Source organism: Paramisgurnus dabryanus, chromosome 6, assembly GCF_030506205.2.
Source record: "Paramisgurnus dabryanus chromosome 6, PD_genome_1.1, whole genome shotgun sequence".
Classification (NCBI taxonomy): domain Eukaryota; kingdom Metazoa; phylum Chordata; class Actinopteri; order Cypriniformes; family Cobitidae; genus Paramisgurnus; species Paramisgurnus dabryanus.
The window spans coordinates 2013112-2028805 of NC_133342.1; the positions used below are offsets into that span (position 1 = coordinate 2013112).

Consider the following 15694-nt stretch of genomic DNA (forward strand, 5'->3'; position numbering starts at 1 on the left):
ATCTTCATATCTAAACACTTCTTTTAAGCCCACATGGAGATAAGTTAAAATCTGATGTTTCACAATGTACATTACTAATCCTTGGGTTAACATATGTATACTTGCAGTGTCAACAGTCACAACTGGATAAACAAAGCGTTATCAAACTGACTGAATACACTGTGCGACAGATAACTATCTTGCGCTTTCACATCCATGAGTAAAAGGTTAAAGCATAATTACTCCTTGGGATGTTTTTACTTCTGTTCAGCCATTTTTCGTAACCAATTAAAGGGGCCATGGCATGAAAATCTGACTTTTTCCATGTTTAAGTGCTATGATTGGGTCTCCAGTGCTTCTATCAACCTAGAAAATGTGAAAAAGATCAACCCAGTAACTTAGTTTTGGTAAACCATTCTCTACAAGCACACGAAAAAATAGGTCGTTGAAATTTGGCTCTCCTTATGATGTCATAAGGAGCTCTTATTATAATAATACTGCCCCTTAATCTGCACTATCCAATCACAGCACTGCCATTTAGTGCAGAGAAAAAGAGAGAGAGAAAAAAATTCACCGCACAATTGAGTTTCAATTGCAACCAACCGCTTGTTTGCATTTAAAAGGACACACCCAAAACAGCACATTTTTGCACACACCTACAAAGTGGCAATTTTAACATACTATAATAAATTATTTATATAGTATTTTGAGCTAAAACTTCACATATGTGCTCTGGTGACACCAAAAATTTATTTGACATCTTAAAGTCTTGTGCCATGGCCCCTTTAACTTTATTTCTGTACACACAAATAATGCTTAAACCGTTATGTCGAGTTTTTGTGACTATACACACAGCTTGTGATATGAGCAGTACAGTTTCTAAATAGCTGTCCGCTAACAATCTGCTAAATGTTACTGTAACAATCTGCTTTGTTTCACACTGCAAATAATTGACACTGCAATGCAGAGTTAATGTTTTTTTTACATACTACAGTAATTTTGAACATTGCTATTTACTATTTATCAATTTAAAAACCTTACAAAAAAGTAACAATGGTTTAGTACAGTTAAAAAACATGGTTGCTATTGTATATGGTTGTAATAATTCTCCACTGAGAATTCATCTTGGGAACAGGTTCAGGCATGACAGTGGCCATCTTGGGTGTGGCAGGAGACTGGTTCATGGGTTGCAGTGAACTCTGTGGGAACTGTAGTCCAGTGTGTGGTCCAAACACAACACAAAGTTGTAGCATTATTTGATCAGGCAGTGTAGCATGACAGACATGACGTGGTATGGCAGGCTTGACGTGAGTAGGTTGTGGCATAGCAGGCATGGCGTGAGCAGGCTGTGACGTAGCGGGCATGACGTGAGCAGGCTGTGACGTAGCGGGCATGACGTGAGCAGGCTGTGACGTAGCGGGCATGACGTGAGCAGGCTGTGAAATAGCGGGCATGAAGTGAGCAGGCTGTGGCATGACAGGCATGACGTGAGCAGGCTGTGACGTAGCGGGCATGACGTGAGCAGGCTGTGACGTAGCGGGCATGACGTGAGCAGGCTGTGACGTAGCGGGCATGACGTGAGCAGGCTGTGACGTAGCGGGCATGACGTGAGCAGGCTGTGACGTAGCGGGCATGACGTGAGCAGGCTGTGACGTAGCGGGCATGACGTGAGCAGGCTGTGACGTAGCGGGCATGACGTGAGCAGGCTGTGACGTAGCGGGCATGACGTGAGGAGGTTTTGATATTGCAGGCATGACATTGGGCTCTGGTGTGGCAAACACTGTAGCAGTATTGCTACATCATTAAATTCTACCTGATAACATAAATCCAAGAATTCCTCCATATAGTTTTAATAGGGCAGTTGCCTTGGCGTAGCTGTAGAAGAGCTACTCCTGGGTTCATTGTTGGTCAAGCTTTCTGTAATAATTCTCCATTAAAAGGTGAGCGATTTGAGAACCCAAATGCAGTTTATCAACCCATAAGTGAGACAAAAACAACATATAGATGAACTTGGCTTGGCATGGCTACTACAAAAACATGGTTAATTTTTGTAAGGGCATAGTTAATACTACAGAATACTATACTTTACTACTGAAATAATACTATATTATTGTAGGTGTTCGTGTAGCTCAGTTGTGGAACATTGGATTAGCAGTGCAAAATGTTTGTTGGTTTGATTTCAGGGAACACACACACTGAAATAATGATTAAAAATGCATGCCTGAAATGCACTCTATAGCTTTGGATAAAAGCATCTGCCAAATGTATAAATTAATATAGGATTGTATACTGCATTTTTTCCCCTCTAAGTTAAAATGAAAGGCAATGTTTATGAACATTCGTTTAATGATTCCTCATAACATTTTAAAGCCACAATGTACAGAAAATCACACAAAAACATTTTAGATTACTAAACCTAAAAATAACAAATGTGATCCCACCTGGGAAGTCCAGCTACAGTTCAGCGATTTTATTTCATTTTAAATTTTAGTGCATCAAAGTAGTCATTACCAAAAAAGACAAATAATGACATATCATTTGTGATTGTTAAATGATAAAGCTATATATACAATTCTTTAAACGTTAATTTTAAATTTAAAGAAAAATACAAAAATTAATGATTTTATAGACACTATACGCTTTATGATTTTGGACAGAATTACCTGCTTACTTTGACTTTTATCATCTCTGTATTTACTTTAGGTACAGAAACACCTGATGATTCCTATATCATTTGTTTCAGGAATCTCTTTTCTATCATTTAAACGTGAACACCGACCATAATATTAAATTACAAGAGAGACAATCGTGTCAGGCATAAATATAGGTTCTTAATTCGGTGCAGATATTTTTTGTGTCATCAACAAAATTTCAGGAACAGCTTACCTGTTTTGTAGCTCAACTTGTGACAAGATAACCACCCTGTTTTAAATACATTTTAAAACGTATACCTGTCGAAAAAATTAGTTTTTGATGTTTAGTTTGAACTCCTAAATATGATCTAAAATATGACACGCAGTGCACCTAGCATGTTCAGCTAAATTGCATGTGCCAGTACACAACAGCGCAACATCGATACAACGAAAAACAATCCAAAATTTACATACTTAAATTAGATCAGAATTTTCCTTTATATTAAGTAAAAAACATCTATACTGCTGGATCACACAGTTTCACTGATCCAGAATAAACTCTAAACCCAGGATAGAGAGGTTTAGTGAATGTGGTGTTGACTCTGTGGATGAGGGTCATTGTGTCAGAGACGCTGTAGAAGGACAGAGATCCTGAACTATGATCTACATACACTCCTATTCTAGAAGATCTAAACACTACAGGGAGTTTAGTCTCAATATTATTGTGCCAAAATGAAAAACTGGAGCCAGTACAGATCAAACTCCATGACTGATCATTACTCCCAAATAAACTCTTATTAACTTTGCTGCTTATGTTCTTATATGACACTGATATATACACCATACCACTCCATTCGACCTCCCAGTAACAGCGTCCACTCACACTCTCACTACACAACACCTGATGATAAAAGTCAAATCTGTCTGGATGATCAGGATACGGCTGGCTTGTGTCTGTCTTCGTAACCACTCTGTTCCCCTTAGAAAGACCGAGACGTTTATGTGCTGTGTTTGGCTCTGCAGTAATTGGATGATAATCTATGGAGAAAAAAGAATATTTGAATGTATTTCAATAATTAAATAAAAACTTAAAAGGCTTAATTTAATATTTGTATGGACCGTAATTGTGTTAAGATTGTATAAGAAATTAAGATAATTTACATAAAGAATCGGACTACATCTGTTACAGACAGTTTGTGGTTATGAATGTGCATTAATTGTTTTCTTACTTAGTTACACAGAAATTATATATTTTGTTTAAAGGTTTTATTTTTCAAACTGATTTTGTTTTGTGTAAGAGTCTTCAAGTCAAGCAATTTTATTTCATAAATAAATGTATTAAGTAGGGGAGAGCGGGGGCAAAAGTAACGCAGGACGAAAGTAACAAAGCGTTTTTCTCCGAGCCCTGAAAACATTTACATCCCAGACTATGATAGCATCTTTAGCACACAACACCTGACAGAGCTGACAAATATCACATTATATACTCACCGTTTTCCACATGTAGATCCAGAAAGGTGTTTTCAACCATGATAAGTAAAGTTCCTGAAGCGGTAATTTTTTTCTTATAACATGTTGTGTTTCTAGTTTCATATGTGTTCCAGTACTGATCAATCTACAGGTTATTTAGTGCTCCAACACATCCTGAAGTTTGATTTTCAGAGTTTTTCAAAATAAAAGTAAATCGTGTTTAAGGCTACGTTTACACGGAAACGATCTGAAGAGAAAACGCAAAAATGCATTATCACTCTTTATTCGCGTTTATACAAGCATTTTGGGGGGAAATCTGCGTGCATATAGTGAAGCAAAAATGTGTGATTCGATGCACCCCAGGTGGCAACTGCCAATGTTAAGCACTAACACTAAACAACAACAAGCCCACGCGCCAGCGTACAACCTTCTTCCTTGTTCTCCCAGGTCTTGTCCAAAGCCGTCTGGTTTGCCTTGGCGCATCATCCATTTGATAGAGGTAATTAATGCACCTTCTCTGATCAGTAATACTAGCTGTAAATATTTTGTACAACTGCTGGAAAGACTTGTATATTTATCAGAGCTGCTATGGCAACTTAAAGGTCTGACTTATGAAAATAATCCGACATGTTTGTTGTTATTTTCCTGAACTGGCGCATGCCTGTGACGTAAACGCGTACGCGACGAGAGCCTCCGTAAGCAGTTTTTACTCTTTAGACGGTAAAGCGTTTTTAAGATTTCCACTCTGGAGAGTGGTTTCACTTTTTTGCATTTAAAGCCCCAAAACTCCGTCGCCATGTAATCCAAAGGCACATCCAATAAAATATTTACATTTTCACCCTTGAGCTTAATGTCAGGAGTTCCTGTCAGGGCCAAAGTAACACTTTTTACTTTTGTCCCGCTGCTAATAGTGTTGTATATGTTGAAAATGTATATTATTCTAATTTTATTTAATTTCATTTTCATAGTATTCATACTGTTAAAAAAATTTATTCTCAACTATTTAAGTTTGTACTGTCGGTTGCTTTTTAAAACATTTGATGAAACTGAAATTTAAAATGAAAATGTAATTTCATTTATTTTTTACAAAGATAAATTGCAAAATATGTTTGCAATTACATATTAACAAGGTCATAGCATGTATATTTAATACAAACAAATGTAACAAACATCTATCTTGTTTTGTTGTGTTACTTTTGACCCACCTGACCTTTGTGTTACTTTCGTCCCTGCTGACGGGGTCAAAAGTAACAATGCGCTATATTCAAAGTGAAATTATACTGAAGTCATTTTACATTTGTTCAAAATTCCACCTGGTATTGAAAGACCACACTTAGGAGTTACTGACCAGTTTAAATCAATTCGGAGTTTAATTCAATTAAACTGTGGGGTATATCATGTTTTGGTAATATACTGTATCAATATTTTATCCTGCCTGTTTTCCTAATTTATCTTCCTACATACTCCATTTCCCATGATCCTCCATGCTACCTCATCAGTGTCTTGTCTTCAATTATCCTGACCTGCCAGCCATTACCTTCATCAGGTAGGTATTTAGACTATTTTTCCCAGTCCTTTGTCAGTTTAAATGTTGTTTCATGCGTTTGATGCTAAAGTTTGCCTGTTTTGTTATTAAAGTTCCATGTTCATTATCATTAGGGGTGGAACGGCACACAGAAGTCACGGTTCGGACCTCGGTCCAGGCGTCGCGGTTTGTTACAATTTTGTTACAATGGAGGGAAAAGCAAAACAAAAATGCAGAAGGCAAATATTTTTTAGTGCTTAAGATAATCTTAAAAACATAGGTGTTCTTATCGGTGTTAGTTTGAGATGTCATGAATATGAACTGAAATGCATTTAACATACTATCTATGGTATTACACAAAATGTATACCACTTGAAGTAAACTTGTACTAACCTTTCATACAAAGATGGGTTCAAATGTATTACAAGTGTTACCTTAATACATTTTAAAATATCATTTTAGCATATTTCATATTAATGTACTAAAGAACAAAAAAATGTAGGCTTCTAGGATGAATGAATAGGTGTGTACGACTTCACGAGGCCCTGCAAGAAACGACAAGTGGATGACATCAGAGTAATCCGAGAGCGATTTGAAATCAGCCTCCTCTGCAAGATTTCTCCCGGTACTCTGTCGCTGATGGCGCTGCGTAAAGTTGAGCACACTTAAAAAACTGAAAGCAGCTGAACTCAACAGACTTGCCCTGCATATGCCTGCGCTTCGTCCATTAATTGTATATAGCAGGACAATTTATCTCCTACTTCTCAGCATGAGAAATACAAGGTGTGGCGTGTGAGCATGTGAACTGACTGAAATGCGTGTGTCTCACAGTGAATGCGTGAGACTTGAGAGCCCTGATTAGATGTACTTCCACTCACATAACCTACAACTGCTGAACAACGTCAACACACAGCTCTCGTCTTTTCCACCACTCTCTCACCTGTACTACTGTAACTGACTGGAAAACTGAAGTTTTCCCAAACTTGCGATCTTAAAGAGGCTGGCGGATCCTCTAATTCTTGTGGAACACCACCACTTGCCATACTCGCTGACGCTGCATGTCTGCAGAGCGCCAGTGGCCCTGTTCCAAATGGCGCACTTCATATGGACTTTTGGTCTCGTCTATGAGTCCGTAGGGTGTCCCATCTGTCATTTTTTATGCTCCGAAGAGCGTTCATCAGCGCCCATTTGAACCCTTGATGCAGTCTTCGGTGTAGCCCGCACTGCAGCAGGCTTTGCGCACTTTACCAACCCAGAAGTCCTTGCGAAAGAGAAATCGGACCAATCAGACGACGGAAGGAAGGAGTTCACATTGATTGGCAACTTCTCTTCCTATTTCTGGCGTGACACTCGAGTCTGTCCCAAAATACAACTTCAGTGCACCCTCTTGAACTGGCGCCAAGGGTCCCTAGGGTCTGCTATACATGATATCATAAAAGTGTGGACTCTGAGGAGGACCACAAGTCCAGAGTGTGCCATCTGGGACAGGGCGAGAGAATGTAGACGGGGCTCTGATAGAGTGCATACATGGGTGGAGCTCGGCGACATCGGCGCCAATCAGAGCTTCAGAGCTAAAGCAGGGGTACAGATTAGCTGTCCCTAAAGAACCTGCGTATCTAACAGTAGTTTCGCATAACATTAATTATTTTTCACGCAAGTATTTTCATACCGTGTATTTTCAGTTTAAATTCATGCACTGAACCGTGACCTGCGTACCGATTCGGTGCGATATGAATAAATGTACCATTCCACCCCTAATTGTCATCTGAGGTTAGTCTCCTCTCTCCTTCTGCACACACCCTGACAGTGGGATATGAGATGAGACCATACTGTCACTATCTGTGTGGTTTATTATGATCCTTTCTCCTTTGCAACAGAAACTCTAAGCTTTTGTGTGTGTTTGCGTGTGTAGCAAAGACAGCGCGCATCTGAGAGCGTGTGTCCGAGAGGGAGAATGCGCATCAAAGAGCGCAAGCGTCAGAGAGAGCTTAAAAGTGATTGATATTGGTCTCGGGTCAGGTCGGGTTCGGGCTGAAAAAATTACAGGCATTGTCGGGTAGGGCTTGAACACACGGGTCCAGGGCCGGGTTAGGGCTGGAGTTTTTGGCCCGTACAGGGCTCTAAGAGTAGGTAGGTTTAAGTCTAAAAAAGTCTAAAAAAAATTACAAATTAGTTTAAACTGTCTTTATATACTAATACATAAGATGTAAGTACTCTGAAAAAGAGAGTATAAAAATCGAGTGTCTGTAGACCTCTCATAACTTTTTTTAAACGCAGCTAATTATTTCCATTCACTCCATTCCCTCCCTTCTGGGTTTCTTCTAAAGCCACGCCCCCAAAACACATGAACACGCAACGCCGACCGCTCTGCTGGGAGAAGTATTTACCTGAGATGAGCGGAGAGGAAGGAGCGCGGTGTATGTAGTAACATCATGTCAGAATTACAGGTAATAATGAATAATAATCACTATGAATATAAACAAGAGGATGGCTTTTAGTACTCACTATTAAGCTAGCATATCAATACTGTTGAAATGTTTTTAGTTTGATTCGGTAACAAACGAGCTAGTTATATTTATAAGACAAAGCTAAAAACAGGTTGCATTGATTCAATTTTTTTCATTACCATCAGTTACACTGTGATGAAGGTGAATTTCGTGGAAGATTTATAACATGTACCGTGTTTTGCATTGTAAGAGTTTCCGTTGACTCTGAGGACGACACTCTGGAGACAATACCACTAATACATTGTCGACTCGCGGAAAAGCCACGCGATATTTACTCTCGTTTGATTTCTTTGTTTATTCCTTTTTTTGCCTTGTTTGCCTTCGCTGACTGCATATGCAGGTACTGTGAGTTCTGAATGCTCTTTCTCTGCCGTAGTTTTGCTCTTCCTAGATTTCGTGCCTCATGCACTCTCAAATCAATCGGGTGTGCGCATGTGTGGGCAGATCCTGTAGCAACAGGGGTGGTAGCCATGGTCACGAGAGAGAGTGATAGTCGCGCAAGCCAATCATTTTTTTTTCGTCCCGAATGAAAATAATTAGCGGTGTTTAAAACAGCCGTGAAAGGTCTACAGACACTCGAGTTTTATACTCTTTTACTTTTTCAGAGTACTTACATTTTACTTGGTATATAAAGACAGTTTAAAAAAGTTTGTAAAAAAAGATTTTTAGATAATTCCTGCCTATCCATCCCTAAAAGGAAGCAAATTATAAATTTAAGTTGTTTTAAGACTAGGGGAGTTTAAAATGCACATTATCACTGTTGATCACTTGTGAAATTTGTTTCAGCATTTATCTCAAAAGTTTATCTTTAGTATTTGTGTATTATTTGCTGATACTCACATTGTAAGAACTGTTCCCTGGTATTTGGTTCAGGGGCGGGAATGATGTCATTATACTTTACTATGGAAAGAAACATAAATATTTATTTTAATAAATTATAAATTATGGAAGAAAGAAATTACACATTTAAATTGTATTTATTTAGCATATACAAATACTGCATAATATGTGCCTGATTTTTCAGAAAAAAAGGTGCATTACCTCTATAAGATATTTTTTCCATTTCTTCTCTACAGAAATCTTCCAGTTTCTCACTCAGATGAGACACAGATTTACATACATCATCATAAGAGAGGAAAGAACTGACAATGATGCTGAGTGAATCTATAGATCCAGGAGGAACAGAGAGAGACTGGAAACTCTACACAAACACAAAGACAATCAACACAAACATTTAATTAAATATAACCACAGTGCTCTTCGCTTTCTAAAGACCACTGTACTGTTCTTCAGATCTCTGTTACCTGGAGGAAATGGATGTGATCATCTGTGTGTGAAAGCTGCTGCAGCTCAGCGTCTCTCCTCCTCAGATCATCAATCTCCTGCTCCAGTCGCTTCAAGAGTCTTTCAGCTCGACTCACTGCAGTCTTTTCCTGATCTCTGATCAGCTGTGTCACCTCAGATCGTCTTCTCTCAATGGATCGGATCAGTTGAGTAAAGATCCTCTCAGTGTCGTCCACTGCTGTCTGTGCAGAGCGCTGTTAGGACACACAGAGAGAGGAGCATTAGAATCAGCAGCATTCACTCAGCTCTTACTGGTACATCACACAGTCTGTTACCCACAGTGAACTTCAGTGAAAGTCATCCAGCACTGAACTCCTCACTGACTGATTGAATGAGAGTCCTTACTGAGTCTGAAACAGATCTGAAACAGCAGCAGTTGTTCATCTGATCAAAACTCACCTTATGAGTCTCCACAGCATCTCTCAGCTCCTGAAGCTTCTTCTGGCTCTCCTGGATTCTCTCCTGGTATTTTCTCTGCAGCTGTTTCTGTTGGATGATAAACCAGATCAACTGTACTATAGTGTGATTTATTGAAAAAGTGAATCAAAAAATGAACTTGATATTCTGTTATATAAGAGGTCATCATAGTTAAATGAACATTCTACAAGCTTGAGAACTGAAAACGTCCTCTTTCCTGAAATATTTTGTCACCAAGCCATTAAAACAGTCGATTCAGGAATGTGCTGAAATATGATGTCAGATTAGAATTTAAACATCTCCCAAACCCAAAATATAACGACTACTTTTGAAACCCAGCCCACAGCTTCGCATGACACAAGTGTGGGCCAGGGGCAAACAGTGTTACCAGGTTTGTGGTGTTCACGCACAATTGGGCTATTTTGAAAATACAGTTGCGGAAAAAATTTCGGGTTGCGTTTTTTTGGGTTAGTTTTATATTGTGCCGTGGCACAATGTTTATTTGTAGACTTATAAAATGAACTTAATTTTCATAATGTGCATTAATCCCATAAGCAATACCTGTCAACCCAAGGACCGCTGCAGCGTCAGGAAGTCAGTGGAAAAGTGAGTGGAGGGGCGCGTTTTGCTCCTAATATAACGTCAGAAACAAGAAATTACCTTACGTGAGGAGTTACTAAGAGGATATTTACAGACCATGTAAACCCATATTTGTATGATCTGTTCAAGTTAAATAAAAAAAATTAAACACAGACATAGTATGTTAAAAGGGCAGAGTTTATATACCGTCTCAAAATGGCACGGTTGGGTACACTTAGATGTTCTTAAGATAATCTTAAGAAGTACTAAAGTAAACATTTTTGTATATTTAGAACAGAATAGTGTGTGAAAATAAAGCACTTAAAGTGCATTAAGAACATTTTCATCTGGAAAGTACATTAAAATGGATATCAATTTTTATTTATTTTCAAAGATAATACTTACTTCTGTGTAACTGGAACCTGTTGTACACAAACATGGACAAATACACTACTTCATATTCTTAGAAAAATATTTGGTATTATATTTATTATAATACCATCCTAGCCCCAAAATAACTGGTAGAAATTTGAAAAAAAAGACAAACCAAAGGTCGGGTCTTAGGAGGTTAAATACATTTTTCCTGAGAGACTTTTGTTTTGATGTGATGATCTGTTATGAGTACCCATGGAAACAGAGTGTTTGGTTGTGGAAAAACCGTCTGTGAACAACACAGACACTTTATAACCTTAACTCGGAGGCTCGGAACATAACATTAGAAATGCGTGGTTAAAGTTTGTTTTTGAAGAAGTTCCAGCTCGCGTGGGAGTGTTTGTTTACTTTGTGTACCGCGGATTCATTTGTAAAGAAGTCACAAGTCGATGCTGGATTTGCAGAGAGACTTTGATTAAAAGCACCACTAATATTGGATCTGACAAAAATGACAGCAGTACAAAGTAAGTAAAAATTTTACCTTATTGAAGCTATCGTTACTGCGATTAACTATTGCTTTGTAATAGATGTCCTGTTGTAACATCCGTGTCTAAACACGTATATTTGACTGTTTTAATTTACTAAAAACATTAAAAGATTAATAAAGGTACAACACTTAACAATACGCCTGTAATATAATGGTAGAAATATACAAAGTAAGTGATAAGGAAGGACCAGCCACAGTTTAGATTCTGATGCGCGCTGACTGTGTACAAGGTAATTTATCATCTTTAGCACCCAGAATCTTTGTGGCTTAAACATATACATGTATGTGTTTGGCTGCTTTTTTACACATTAATGTTTTTAAAACATTTCCCCACATGTAATGACAGGGAATGAAGCTGTCCAATCATAGCAGTGGGAGTTACGTCCAGGTCTTCAGTGCGGCCCGCCCCTTCAAACCAACCTAGAGAGCCACTAATCCATGTTACAAAATAGCCTATTACTTATTGCTTGTAATGTTGTTGAATGTAAAAACCATGCGAACATCATAGTAGACCTCAGACAACAGTATAAAACAATAAAATCGACAGATTCATTGCCCCATTCACGAGAAACATTGAATTGATACAGCAGAATTGATCACATTAACAAACCACTTACTGCATTCAGCTCTCACCTGTTTCTCAGTCCTCTCTGCTGCAGCTGATACAGTCTCATGGTTATTGTGTTCATCCACCATACACAGATAACATATACAGTGCTGATCAGTACGACAATAAATCTCAAGGGCTTTATCATGTTGAGGGCAGATCATCTCCTGAAGTCGTCCAGTGGCGTCTATCAGGTTGTGCTTCTTCCCTTTGAATAAATTCTCATGTTGTTCAAGATGATTTTGACAGTAAGAGTTCAGACACACCAGACAGGACTTGACAGCTTTGTGTTTTCTTTCAGTACAGACGTCACACTCCACATCTCCAGGTTCAGCATAACAGTAATCAGCCTGTCGTTTAGTCTTTTTTAGTTTCTCCACCACTTCAGCCAGCATGGTGTTTTTACCTAAAACAGGTCTTGTAGTGAAGGTCTGTCTGCACTGAGGGCAGCTGTAGGCTCTCTTCTGATCATCTTGATCCCAGTAGTTTGTAAAACAGCTCATACAGTAACTGTGTCCACAGGGAATGGTCACAGGATCCTTCAGTAGATCCAGACAGATTGGACAGATGAACTGATCCTGAGCCAAAGAAACACTCGCTTCTGCCATTTTAGAAAACAAAAAACTGACAGTTAAGTTTCAGTTTTCCTGAATTTAAGAACTTCCTGGTTGTGTTGAAATGTGTGCAAACATGAGTCACAGTCATAAGTCCACTAGATGTCAGTCTCATACAGAAACTCATAGGGATGGTTTAAGCCAAGAACAGACCTTAGTTAAATTGGGATATTTAAGTCATTTTTAAAAGCATAATTTATAAATAAACATTACTTGTTTGCATCTTGAGACCCAGCACTCGCACTGATGTTTTTTAAGATATGTCAGAGCAAATTGTTTCGATCAAGACGAGGCTTAAAGTGCCCATCTTATGACTGCTTTTCCACAAGTTATATAGGTGTATGAGTTCCATAAAGCATGTTTCAAAAGTTGTTTGCTCGAAATAGCTTGTAGGAAAAGATTGTTACCCATCTCTAGTAGCCTCTGTTTCAGGGCATTTCAGATTGTGCCGTTTTGAGCTAGTCATTACATATTTATGAGCTGCTGCTCCTTTGATCACGCCCCACTACTAACGTCATGTGCCCGTGCGCATGCTCAGTGGTCTCGTGAGCAGTACAGACCATACTGTGTTATTATTTTATATATTATTATTATTATTATTAACGGTTTATGTTGCCAACAGACAAATCATACAGAAAAGTATCACTAATAAGTACACTACAGGAGAAGAAACTCATGACACACAATGATTCCTGAGTAAATTGTGATGTTACGTTAGCAGTCACAACAACAAACTCGTTTTCCCTGGACAATGCTAACATATTCCCATTATAAAACATTTTCAAACACATTATTTTCGCAAATTACATAAATTAAGACCCGGCGGGGGATGTATACTGCTTGTGGACCGCGTGCTAATTGCTAGAAGCTAGCGGGAGGTCCGGACCGTAAAGTTTTAAGAGGCTCGGGGGTTAGCATAGTCAGAAAAGCCGGGGCTGTAAGGCCCGGTCTCGGTGTGTCAAACTCATCATGACACACAAAGATTCCAGCGTAAATTTTGATGAAGCAGTCTCAACAATACACTCATTTTCCCTGGACAATACTAACATATTCCCGTTAAAAACATTTTCAAACGCATTATTTTCGCAAATTACAGAAATTAAGACCCGGCGGGGGATGTATACTGCTTGTGGACCGCATGCTAATTGCTAGAAGCTAGCGGGAGGTCCGGACCGTGTATATATCTATGCGGACCATAAAGTTATTAGAGGCTCGCCTCGTCAGAAAAGCCGGGGCGTACGGTCTCGGTTAGTTTGGCAAAAAACTTTTAGCTCTAGCATCATAAATGTAGTATTTTGTGACAGAAGATGACAACATGCAAAATATAACGTGACTTCTTACCTTTTTTTGTTGATATACAAAGATCGCGAATCGAATCCAGTCTGTTTCAGATGTGTGAATGATCCATGAAAGTCCAATAAAATACATCCAATTACCATTTTTGTCCACAAATGCTTATAATCCGTGAAATATAGATACATAGTCTGTTGTTTACATCAGATTTCGCATGAAGGTCTTATCGCCTACAATCTGAGGACTGTTTGCGTCGTAACACACTGTATATAAGATACTCCGGGTTCCAATAATCACGCGTTAAAACTTTGTTTTTAAAAGTAGGCGGGAGTATAATCCATAATATCCAAATAGCGCTGTTATTTCCGTGAGACATGATAACAGCACAGAGCGTCTCATTCAAGTGACTGCTCTATGCTCTCTAGCTACCTGGTGGGTGGAGACCTGCGAGTGGGGTGGTGGGCGGGAAAATTCAAACTGAATGTGACGAAACTTTTTGTTACGTCACAACGGAGCTGAGTTTTAACTCCCGCAATCTGAGACTCAAGGCAGATGACATCCAGAAACTTGTATCTCACTCAAAACAGCATGGATGGATTTTTTTCCAAGTTTGTATGCGTGTGGGAGCATCAGAGACACAAAATAACACCCCAAAACCCAGAAAAAGTAAGTTTTTCATAATACGGGCACTTTAAGCCCTGTCTGGGAAACCACCACATAAGGACAGTCCCAAAGGAGCAAGTTAAAACAGATTTCCATATCAGCATTACATTTTATCATAATTACTTAGATTTAAGCTCCTTTAACAGATTAAATCACTGTTGAGCTGATATTACAAATTATCCTGAGGTTTTCAATGCCAAAGTAAAAGGAGCTGATGCACAACTGATAGTTTAAACTTTGGATAAAAGCATCTTCTAAATGTGTTCATGTAAATATCTGTAAGACTTAAAGCCTGTCTGACGCAGCCCCCGCTAGCTTAGCTTAGCACAAAGACTGGAAATGAATGGCTTCAGCTAGCATACTGCTCCCAATAAGTGACAAAATAACATGAACATTTTCCTATTTATGTGTTGTGATTTGTATAGTCACACCGTGTACAAATAACAAGGTCATATGAGACACAGCTATATTTTAACAGTATACATACTGGGAACTATATTCTCAGAAGGCGAAGCACTGCTACTTGGGCGGAATGATTTGCACAACTCTGACCGAACTCTCTAGAGACTGCAGAGTTTTATTGTTTATGAAAGAAGATTTTCTGGCACTGAGTTTTAGGAAACATGTTGCAACAAAAGATAAATTCAAACTCATAAAAACACTATAGTGCCCATACTGTTATACAGCTTGTATGGTGGGTGTTAAATGTTCTGTGCATTATTGGGATGGTGGAACATCAACTGGCGTATTCCTTCTGTAAGAAAGAACTGAAGCTAGTCCACAGAGAAACTATTTTGTTGCACTGTGGTTTCTGAAAGAACAAGAAAAATAAATTAAATATGTTTAATGAGGAATGTTTAAACTTAGAGCAGTAAACAGTAACAATAGCAAAGTATAAACTGCAAGCTAAAAGTTGAATACAGCAGTATTAAAGGCAGGGTATCTGATTTTGAAAAATGCTTACGGTAACTGACTAGCACTGAAATCACGATTTCACCCTCCAATCAAATCGCCATCTAAAGTCACGCCTCCAAACACATGGACACAGACAGATCAGACGTCCACATCTCATTTGCAGTACAAAGTGAATAAAATTACCAAAATAACCAACATAAACAACTGTTTTAAAGGCGGAGTGCACAAT

At 38.6% G+C, this 15694-nt stretch overlaps 1 protein-coding gene across 1 annotated transcript; it reads right to left on the minus strand.

Annotated features, from left to right (window-relative positions):
- Nucleotides 1-2860: 2860 nt before the first annotated feature.
- LOC135744217 (tripartite motif-containing protein 16-like protein) lies at nt 2861-12633 on the minus strand. Its single transcript, XM_065262210.2, has 6 exons — nt 12007-12633; nt 9858-9944; nt 9419-9652; nt 9156-9315; nt 8955-9014; nt 2861-3650 (listed from the first exon to the last, which is right to left on the minus strand). The coding sequence occupies exons 1-6, from the start codon at nt 12586-12588 to the stop codon at nt 3130-3132; spliced, it is 1644 nt and encodes a 547-aa protein (XP_065118282.1). The 5' UTR covers nt 12589-12633; the 3' UTR covers nt 2861-3129.
- Between the last annotated feature and the right edge of the window lie 3061 nt (nt 12634-15694).

Excerpts from the sequence above, each read along its gene's own strand:
- LOC135744217 (XM_065262210.2), bottom strand. The coding sequence starts at position 12,588 with ATGGCAGAAGCGAGTGTTTCTTTGGCTCAGGATCAGTTCATCTGTCCA. Across the intron at positions 9,945-12,006 it reads CAGAGAGGACTGAGAAACAG|AAACAGCTGCAGAGAAAATA; the intron begins GTGAGAGCTGAA and ends ATCATCCAACAG. Across the intron at positions 9,015-9,155 it reads GGAAAAAATATCTTATAGAG|TAAAGTATAATGACATCATT; the intron begins GTAATGCACCTT and ends TTCTTTCCATAG.